Source organism: Melitaea cinxia, chromosome 16, assembly GCF_905220565.1.
Source record: "Melitaea cinxia chromosome 16, ilMelCinx1.1, whole genome shotgun sequence".
NCBI lineage: Eukaryota > Metazoa > Arthropoda > Insecta > Lepidoptera > Nymphalidae > Melitaea > Melitaea cinxia.
In genome coordinates, this window is record NC_059409.1 from 15853737 (window position 1) to 15865612 (window position 11876).

Here is an 11876-nt window from a genome sequence, read left to right on the forward strand (position 1 = left end):
AAACACATGAATTCGCGCTATTTTTGCCGTGAACTTGTGGAGGCCTGTATCCAACAGTGGACTGTGATAGGCTGAAATGATCATAAATGATGAAGCATTTATCATATAGCTTACTGTAGACACATATTATCACAATATCAAAATTACTCACACTTTTGGAACGAAGTTGCTTATGGGGCGATGCGGAGGGGTACCCTAACCGGCAAAAACGTCCGTAACATTAACAAAGCGTAAGATTTTTATGTATAGTCTATGATGGCTATACAGTGTCTAGTGTATAATCTATAGTCGATTAGTCCCGTGATCAATTATTTTCCAATTTCACGAATGGTGAACTTAAATTAGGTCAAATGTAATGGAATTTTAGTAGATCAATATTATTGACGTGACGGTAGTATCTGAATTCATAAATGGCACCTTTGAAGATGAAATAATAAAACGGGAGACACAAAAGATCACGAACAATGAACGCACGTAATGGCCGACCAAGGCCGGATTCCGGATGTAAGTGACCATGAAAGTTTCCTTCAAAAACCTTTCAAAATTTTGATAGATTATTCTTGGTTTAAGTAATTATTTACTGTCTTTGTTAGGTTTTCTCATCAGCCTTTGTCTCAATGATACAAGGTTGTAGTTTACAAATGGAGAACTAAGGGCTATCTATAAGTCGTGTTAGCTAGGGCTTCTGGCGGTTGTATTCATGGGTAGAATACCTAAAAATGTAACACGTGTCTATTATTATGTAACGTCTTTGTACAACAAACAATTTTTATCGGACATCTTACATAATTCCCTAAATAATGAGTTTAAAATATAACAAGCACACAATGACAACATCAAATAATAACAAGAGAAACTTTTATTCTTCCTATAGGAGAAAAAGTACCCAATAGTAGATTGTTACAGGAAAAATCAATCAACCTAACCTTTACTAATGAAGGCGACACATTTTGTTAAAAAGTTACAAATTACTAAGCAAACGTTGAGAACAACCTGTTTGCAATACCTACTTGGCAAATACTTATATAATATACTTGGCAAATACTAAAATAATAATACTTGGCAAAGGCCTTCTCCGTTCCCTTTATTTCTTATCTATTGTCAGTCAGTCAGTCAGTTCAGCCTATTGCAGTCCACTGCTGGACATAGGCCTCTCCAAGTTCGCGCTAAACATCCCATCTATTATGCATTGTCTAATCCATATTTTTCATGATGTTGAAAATGAAATGAAATGAAAATTAAAAAAAAAATTATATACAGATGTGAAATCAAGCTCATTAACACTTAATTATCATTTGTTGATTGCAAAGTATTTGACTCTATTTTACTTGTATTTTTTATTTCTCAATGCTAAGATAATTAAAGTTTTAATTTCAAACAACAAACGAATACCTATGACCGTAATCATATTTCATCGTTTTCGTTTGAAATTAAATTTCTAATTTTGCTCAAAGTTATTCGATGTTCTTTTTTCTTTTATTCTCATTTCTTTGATACATTGAGAGATGAAATTATGAAACGATATTGAATTTTTATTTAAGTATACTTAAGCTACAAATCCCTTCAAACAACATTGACAAGTTCTAAAAAAATCACATTGATTTATTTGAATACAGTATTTAGGAATTCAATTCGTTCACTTCGATATTGAAAATTGGACTTTAATATTTTTTAATTAAAGTGTAATTTTGTTTACAGGTGCACGGCTCGTGGGGTCTGCCGGCGTTCATCTGCGACGTGTACATTGCAATGGACGTCACATCGTCAACTTCGAGTATATTTAATTTAGTCGCAATCTCTGTTGATAGGTGAGTTTATTGTTTACGTTCTGGAGAAGTGGTACATCTCATTATCATCATCATCATCATTACAGCCTATACAGTCCACTGCTGGACATAGGCCCCCACAAGTTTACGCCAAAAATAACGTGAACTCATGTGATTTGCCCATAGTCAACATGGTATATCTAGTCACTTAAAACTCTGCAGATTACGGATACAATTTCCGCTAAGATAATCAAAATAAAATGAAATCTCTATGAATTGATTTTTTGCTCAGAGAGTAGGTATTGTGATGCAATAAATGCCACTAGCATTCTTGGCACCATTCCACGTGGACATGATTTATGCCACAATTTCTTATGAACAATTTTAAGCATTGTAAGCATGTATAATATTGTATAATTTTAAAATAAAACAAGAAAAGAAGATTAAGCTCTTTTAATGTTTTTTTTTTTTTACATCGTTATCTGAGGTTTAACTGAGGTCCCTACTTCTAGCAGGAAATAATCTGGTGACGTTTCTTCACATTACATGAGATACACAGCTAAATACTACTGCTTTCCAGCAGTGTTGTATTCCTGTGGTGAGTAAGGTGACCAGAGCTCCTAGGGAGCGGGGGATAGGGAGTAGAATCAGCAACGCGCTTGCGATGCTTCTGGTGTTGCAGGCGTCTATAGACAACGGTAATCGCTTACCATCAGGTGAACTGTACGTTTGCAGACCGAGTTATTTAAAAAAAAAAAAAAAGAAACGTTATTTTGGCTCAAAGCAATCGACGCTTTCGTACATTTTACACGGCATTTTTCATTTTAGCAATTAAAAAGGTATAGCCGGATAAGCACATTTAAATTGCCCTAAGCGGTTTTGTTAACCCTGTACCAGTTGATTGGTTTCAATTTAAATAAAAATCTCTTCTTAACCGACTTCAAAAAAGGACGATACAACTCGATTGTATTTTATTTATGTATCGGAACTTTATACTCGGTGGATCGTTTTCGATGGTCCTTTTTTTAATCTAAAGGTTGAGACTTGTCACGTTCCTTTTAAATTTAATCGAGATTGGACAATTACTTTTAGAGTTATCTCCATTAATGCGATTATTGAATGTTTTTAGTAGTATTAGCGGAAAATGTCATTCGTGTCGTTTTTTTTTTTCGTTTGCGAGCAAATACAATTATTGTAATATAGGTTTTTAATAATAGGTTTTAATATTGTGTAATCATGAACTTCAAACTGCGACTTTAACTAAAAGAGCATACAAAGGTTACACAGCTTGTATTTACATTTTTTTTATACAACATACACACACGGTTGTCTGTTCCTACGGTAAGCAACTTAATGCTTGTGTTGTAGGTAGCCATCAACTGGTATAGCTACATACATTTTTTTTTCGGTAAACATACATATAAATAATACATATATAGAAAATATGTATATTCAACCAAGACTCGGGGTTGGTGGTGGGTGGAATAGTACACACAACCCCCGGAGTAGAAAGCACACAAATTACGCCAACGGGCTAGTCGAAACCTTTACACGTTAGTATATCGTTGTAGTTAATTATTTTAGGCATTCTCTAAAATTATTTTAGTAATTACCTGTACTGTTCGGTTCCACTCGCATTAATTTAAGGAAATAATAACCTTAAATATTATATAGCCTATCAGCTTCCTCGGTAAATGCACAATCCAACACAAAAATATTTTTTTTATTCGATCCAGTTGTTAAGAGATTAGTGCGTTCAAAGAAAGAAACAAACTTTTCAGTTTTATAATATTAATATATATAAAAATAACTTATCACTTTCTCGCAAATTTTCTTTTCATATGTAATGTGTTCCAGGCAACAGGTTTTTTTTTTATTTTACTTTGACAATTATAAATATTTACAAATAAATAAAATTGAAGTGTCTTTTTGTTATATTAAAATAACCGCTTTTTACTAAATGCATATACAAGGTTCATATACCAAAATAACATTTTTTACTTTTTTTGTTTTTCTGTCTGTCTGTATGTCTGTTTGTTCCAGCTAATCTCTGAAACGGCTAAACCGATTTTGATGGGACTTTCACTGGTAGATAGCTGTATAGCTGTAATATTTTCATAACTAAAAATACTACTCTCGAGCAGTATTGTGTTCTGAGATATGAAGCTCAGATTTTTATTGTCAACCTAAGAAAGAAATATTAGAATTAATAAAATAATACATTTAATAATTTTTTCAATACCATAGTTAATGCTTTAACCTATTTTTACAATCGAAATTTTTGTTACTTATTTATTATCAGAAAGAATAGTAAGGAGTAACTTAGGCTACTCTCATTTTAGAAGTTTATTTATTTTATAAATCTACGAACTGAACAATAACATTTTTGTTAAATTCCACGCTGACGAAGTCGCGGGCACACCTAGTTGTCAAATGAAAATGAAAACCCGTTAGTTGACATTTAAAACTATCAATGATTTATTTCAAAAAGCCTTTTTAAAGCCAAGCGTACAGCTACAACTGAACAAAACATAGAATAATAATAGGCTATAGATTCAAAATACGAATAGAATATTATAAGAAAATATTTCTGTTCCAGATATATCGCTGTAACACAACCAATAAAGTACGCGAAGCACAAAAACAATACACGTGTCTGGTTTACGATAGTGCTTGTCTGGTTGGTGTCAGCGGCCATCGGAGCTCCGATAGTCCTGGGCCTCAACGATACTCCTGACAGGAACTTCGACGAGTGCCTCTTCAACAGCCAGAACTACGTCCTCTACTCATCACTTGGCTCCTTCTACATACCCTGCATCATGATGATGTTCCTGTACTATAATATTTTTAAGGTCAATTGATGGTAAAATTGATGGCCAATGTTTCTGTAGATAGATGTCTAATATCTTAGATAATTCTTCGCGTTGTAATTTAATATGCAGTTGGTTAGGGAGTATTAGTAAATACTCTCACTTTATTAAAGAGGGTATAAAAACTCTTTATTATATTACGTATGAAGAATATAATTATAATAATTTATTCTTTAATGAATTAATATTTTAAGTGCAAAACTTTTTTTATCTAAACTAAATACTTGATCGGTCTATCAAAGACGAGATAGAACTATTGGATAATCTGTGGTCAAGGGCTTAAGACCGAGAGGTAACAGTGTTCACTCAATTATTTCTAAGACAACAAACACGTTGACAGCTGGTGAGGTGAGGTCAGGACAGTTGATAAACAAACATTGTCTTGGCTCGGATCTGATCTGATCTGAAAACTGATTAGTTAATAATAAATTATTGCAATTGAGTCCTTAAGTAAGTTAAGTTTTAATAAATGCAAATAATTTAATTCGATTTACTATACCCAGTTACAGAGAAGTGTTTGCATTTTAGTGCCTTTGAAATTAGAATGAAACTAAGAAAATATATTGGCAACCATTGCCAACCCTATTCTCAATTTATGTCAGATAACTACAAGCTTTGATCCAATATTATACTCAGTTTGGCCAATAAGTAACAATTTGAGTGTATAACAAAAAAATATATTGTAGTTAAAAAAAAAACTATTTAAACACTACGTTATTGATTGTTTGCCGACGTAATTGTATTTTTTTTAAATAACCTTGCCTTTTTTAGTTTTGCCTTTCTCGCGGCTTTGTCAAATAAATTAAACAATATGTCTGTTGCATTTTCTCCCATTAAAATAAATCCTATGTCATTTGGTAAAAACGCAGCGTTATATCAGTGACAGAATTTTTAAAATCGGTCCAAAAGCTTTGAATATATTTGTTATAAACATACAATCATACCTACCTTGTGATTTAAGTACAGATATTGACATATTAATGATTAAAATATTATTAATAATTAGGCATTAAGAAACCGAGCTAAAAAGCAAAGAGCCGCTAAGAAGCCTCCTGTATCCGGAGATCCAATGACGGGAGCTACCACGGCTGTTGTGATAGAGAACCTAGCCCAGACTAGGCAGCTGGAAACTGCGTTAGACGACAGACCAACTAACACCGGATCCGGCAGCAATGAAGACGATCACGAAGACAGGTACTGTAATTTAAAACTTTCATCGTTAGATTACTTTCCTTTTTAATGTTTTTCGAAACAAAAGCTACTTCTACTAGTAACTACGAATTTGAAGTTTGTTAGAACTTTACGTCTCTGAATTTTACATCATAACATTATAATTTTTTAGTTTTTTTTGTATTAACAATAAAACTATAACGTCCAACTCTTTACATTAAAGAAGTATTAATATAAGATTCAAGTCAATTTCTCTATCGTTACTAATGTAGTAAATATATTTATTTTGTCAATTTTTGTCCGTCTTTATGGTATTCGGTCTACACTAAATCACAAATGGATCTGAATTCAATTGGAGTCCAATACTCTCTAGGAGTAGTAGCAGCTATAATTCAATATAAGCTGCGCTCGGCGATTTACTCACCCGCTTTAATTTGAAGAAAAAATAACCAAAAAATCAAAATCAAAATCAAAAATAGCTTTATTCAAATAGGCTCCAAGAGCACTTTCGAATCGTCATTTTACAACCTTCGGTTAAAGGGCTATCCAACACAAAAATAATTTTTCAATTCAAACCAGAATAAGCGCGTGTAAACAAACAAACAGACTTTTCAGCTTTGTGATATTAGTAATTTATTTTATAATTATTAACTATAGATGTATAGCTTTACTTGCAAATAATGTCATATTTAATACAAAACGTTTGAAAGTTAAATTCCCATAAAAATCGTCCCAGCCGTTCCGAAGATTAGTCTGGCCAAAGAGACAGATAATATTTTTAATATTTTTTGTAGGACTACTAAAATTGTGTTTTAGTATCGTGTAAATAACTATATGCATTTGGAAAAACACATTTATTTTGAAATCACAGACATACATTTCAATTCTATTGATATATAGTACAGATACTAGTAATTACATTTCTCTAATTAATTTTGAACGGTATTCGGTATAATTGGACATGATATTACTCTGTGATGTTAATTATCGTCTCTTAGAATGATGTGACGTTAAGGTCAACGTTAATAACAAGTATATAAGTCACATTATATATGTACTATAGCCACATTATATGTATATAGCTAATAGCTGACCCCGCAAACGTTGTTTTATCATATATGTTATCAACCCCCTTAATCCCCCCCCTCCTTATAATTTAGGGGTATGAAAAACAGATGTCTGCCAATTCTCAGACCTACACGATATGTACACAAAATTTCGTATTAAACGGGTCCAGCTGTTTTGGAGGAGTATGGTAACTAACATTGTGACACGAGAATTTTATATATAAAATGTACTAACTGAGAAGATAGACGTTGCCCTGTTTTGCGCCGTTATCTTAACGTATACTGAAATTTTCAATTTTCTACGCAATTTTCTTTCTATTTTTTTTTTTATTTAGAACCTTTTACAACGAATTAGAAACTTTAAAAAAAAACGTTTCGAATAGGTCCAGCCGTTCTGCTTTTCATTTGCTTAGATAAATAATATAAAAATTACAAAAGTATGTAGATCTTTGTCACTCGTTCACTCACTAATTTAATACTCGAATGATTATTTTCACTAAACTTATTGAATCGATTTTATTTCCGCCTGTTAATTTTTTTTTTTCCCCATTTGAAAGTTACGCGCTGAAATTGCGAGGTAGCCACTATCAGGAAAAAAAATCATGATTATTAACGGCCTCTAATAAAATAAAAATGTTATTTTAAGACAATTTAGATTTTCTAACTAATTAAAAACAAATTAAAACCTTAAAACTACCTCATTCCCTTAAACTACGCAATAGTGGCGTAGGAGTACCACAACAAGTCATTCTAAATCCCCTGCTCTTTTTTGAGACTCAATACTCGTATTATTAAGTTTTTAAGTAAGTTAGTAGTCAGCATTGTTAAAACATAAGTCACAAACGGTGACTGCAGTCTGCTTATGAAAATAGTGACTTAGACATGCCCCTTGACCGATTAAACGTTAATGAAACACGTTCTAATTTACTTATATCTTGATTAAAGGGTTTGACAAAGCTTACAGTGATGGCTGTCAATTTTTTAATACAATTTTAAGTTCAATACTGGTTAACAGTGTACAATTTTTCTGGTTTCTTTTTAATTCTGTTACTATTAAATACTTTATTATTATTATTTTTTAACTCTTTTAAAATTAAAATTATCAAATAGTTTGTAATATTGCAAAGCTTAGTTAGCTTAGTTACTTCAGTTAGCTAAGACGTTTAAGCTAATTCTATTGTCTGTTCTAGTTTCGACAAACGCTCAGTGGATTTAGAAGTGGATGCTGATGAGTGCCACGTAATCCCGAACAACAAATCCACCGAATTTATGTTAGCAACTGTACCGGAGGATAAAATTAAGTAGGTTTTTTTTTTAACAAAAAAAAGTTTTAAAAATGGGATTGACATATTTGTCTTAATATAGCTATTCTAATGCCTATCTTATCGATAGCAGCAGCCTTGGCACTTTGAATTATTTTTTTAATAAATACATAATACATTCATAAATATTATTATATACTTTATTGCACTCAAAAAATACATGTAAAAACAACATAGGAATAATATTTATGGCAAAGGTGGACTTATCTCTGAAAGAGATTTCTTCCAGTCAACCCATGGTCATGAGTAAGTGTTTAATATAGCGAGGCAAACAGTGCAAGAAGATTTACTAAGAACAAGAAAAAAAAAAAACGTAAAAAAAAAAGAAAAGATAATAAATTTGATAAATCTATACATATATAATCAAATATATATATATACATATACGTACACACATACACATACATATACACATACATATACACATACATACATACATACATATAAACATATACACACATATATATATTACACTCAGATACTGGAACATCATATCAAAAAAATCCTAAGATAGGACCTAAAATAGGACCAATATTTTGAAATCTGGATAGTAGCTCCAGATGTGACGTGATATTCAGTAACCGAGATATATTAAACATAAACAAAAATCTAAGCGAGCTAAAAACAACAAAATAGTGAGACCAGTAAAGATTTAGCATTAGGTATATTTAATTTATCTTTAAATGATTTTTAGAAAGCAATTTGAACACTAGTCATTAATGAATGTAGAATAAAAATCTCTTTTGTCCGTCTTTAAAGCAAAGCAAACAATACTATGAAAAATTTCAAGGCTGCGGATATACAGATAGATTAGTGGTAGTTTTTCTACATTATGAAAATGTTTATTTTAATTTACATGTTAGAATTAATCTTTATTTTATTAAATTTCACAGGAAACCTAAGAAAAGTATAAAATCACAATCAGTACCAGATCCGAATGGTAACAATGATTCTGGTTACGCACCATCAAACTTGGAAGACACCATTAGAGAGCACGTCTCACCTCCAGCATCCCCCGCCACGAAGGACGCAACGGTACTGAAGAATATGGCTTGCGATTCCAAGTGGAAGAAAAACGGAAAAAGAGTGGATGCAGATTCGAGGTAGAAAGAGTTGTGTTAAAAGATGAATAAATACAAATATATTAACTTAACTAGATTATCTTAAAATAGTTAAAGATATTATAGAAGTGTTGATCTATCCAATGATACAACAATATAATGAAATAACTTTTTCGGATTTTATCACGTTTCAGGTTTTGTAGATGCTCAAAGTTTTGGATACTTTACAGCAACCGTAGTTACTTGAGAGCTAACTTGAGGACTTGTGAAAAAGTTTTTTCATTATAATGAGTGAAATTTGCGTAAACAACAAAATAGTAATTAAAACTTAAAACTAAATAAAGATAAGATGTTTTTAAGACACGTTTAGCAGTGGCCACAAAAATTAACTGATAACGCTTGCTTCGTGGGTTCGACCCATACTTGATAAACTCTTGTGTAGACCGTACAGATGATTGTCGTTTGCGATTATATTGAGTGTCGCCGGACCCATGATACAGGATTTATATACTACCAGGGACTGTTGAGAGTGAAGCGTTAAAAAATTTAATATGTCTTAAGTTTCCGATACAAAAACATTATCATTCCTCTACTTTAGACTCCGTTGTTTAATGCTTGCCAAACTTAATACTTTAAATACATTGTTCAGAGTACTCGCAAAGTTTGCTAAAACTACACATCAAGCTTTAACTTTTACTCATCTTAAAACTGTGTATGTTTAACAGTAATAACAGCAAATTTTCAACTACTTTGAAGAGATTTAAACAAGCTTATAGCTTGTTAAATAATAAACTTAATCTGAACTATTATATTCTAGAAATGCATCAATTGCGTTCCGATCTGATGACGACCTCAGATCGAGTCATTACGACATCCACGATGGTTCGACATGCAAAAAGGAACGAAAAGCCAGCGCCGCTACCGCAAGATTTACTATTTACAAGGCTAATAAAGCGAGTAAAAAGAAAAGAGAGAAATCTTCCGCTAAAAAGGAAAGAAAGGCTACTAAAACTTTAGCTATTGTTTTGGGTAAGTTTGAACGATATCGCTTTTTAATTAATATTTTATGAAATAAATAAAATATTGTTTTAACTCACTAATGTTGTTTTAACATATTATAGTCACTTCAATAGTAATTAATAAACAAAAAAAAAAAAAAAAAAAATTAGATTTTCATTATAGCTTATGTTCTAGTTATATCTAGATTTTTTATAAAATAAATATGTCTAATCAATAATCTGGGGACATAAAGAGAGTTTTTATGCTAGAAAATTTAAAATCAATTCATTTAAAAGTAAATGTAAAAATAATAATAGGTATATGGAGTATCTCATCTCTATATGAGACATCTCAATGACAGACACTTTCGCTGTATTTTATCATGGAAAAAATATCAAAAAATTTCTTATAAATTAATGGATTTACTTAGATATTATTTTATTTTTTGTCGTCTAGCGAGTAAAGTTTTTGATTCTTCACTATCTTCATTAATCAATTTTTTTGCGTAAGTTAGTAGTTAGTTCCTAGTTCTTTGATTTTTTCGTAAGTTTTCCAACTTTGTTCTTGGATATAATTTCTTAACTTCTGTAAACGACCCACGTTTCTTGTTACAGCTTGTTATAACTTGCTCGTGAGCTATCGACTCTGGAGCCTGATTCCATTTTTTCTATAATAAGCAAACTAATAAAGTCTACATAAGGAAGCTAAAAATCACAATTAAATGGCTATTTTTATTATTTTAAGTTATAAAAGTTCTGAAATTAAATTTATATCAATAGAATCATCATTATTTGTTATTGTTATCTTTGTCAAATAAGCTTAATAAGTTTGGGTTGTAAAGTAATTGAATTTACTATTTCAATGAAAATTAAGAACTAGCTTATGTTTCGAATGGCAAATGGCAATTATGTAATTATGAAATGTGTAATTTATTTATTTTTTATTTTCCCAGGTGTATTTCTCTTTTGCTGGACACCTTTCTTCACGTGCAACGTCTTGGACGCCATTTGCGCTAAATTCGGCCTTCAATTCTCTCCAGGAGTCACGGTGTTCATACTCAACACGTGGCTCGGCTACATCAACTCCTTTCTAAATCCTGTTATCTATACCATCTTTAATCCTGAATTCAGAAAGGCGTTTAGGAAAATACTCAAATGCAGTACCTAGCCCGCAGATTATTTGGTCGTTTTTACGCAGTAGATTTCAAGAGTTCCGATTGTTTGATGTGTGAAAATTTTCATATTCAATGACAACGAATACAATTAAATCATTCCTCTGAGATTTTGGAGAGATCTACTCAACGGCCAAATATTTATATAAAAAAATATATCTTAATTTGTGATATTATAAAAAATGTAAATTTTAATGTAGAATTATAGCATATCAAAATTATTAGTAATACCTCTATAGATATGTTTAAAAGTATTACATGTGTATTATATGAGACGTATTCTACTCAACTATCAGTATTATAATGTATATAACGTTACATCATAGAACTAATGCCAAACTACATATATAATATACATAAGTGCGATGATTTTCAGCTTTAGTTATGTTAAGGTTGTGATATTATTTAATTTTAGTGTCTTAATTATTTTCTATAGTAGAAACTCAATGC

At 31.2% G+C, this 11876-nt stretch overlaps 1 protein-coding gene across 1 annotated transcript; it reads left to right on the plus strand.

The window, feature by feature from the left end:
- Positions 1-1692: 1692 nt before the first annotated feature.
- On the plus strand, positions 1693-11422 carry LOC123661141 (dopamine D2-like receptor; the record flags this gene model as incomplete). The annotated part of the gene is made up of 7 exons (XM_045596134.1): positions 1693-1808; positions 4366-4618; positions 5643-5830; positions 8064-8174; positions 9089-9298; positions 10074-10285; positions 11208-11422. Coding segments are annotated over 7 exons (1305 nt in total), but the record flags the coding sequence as incomplete, so codon positions are not given.
- Between the last annotated feature and the right edge of the window lie 454 nt (positions 11423-11876).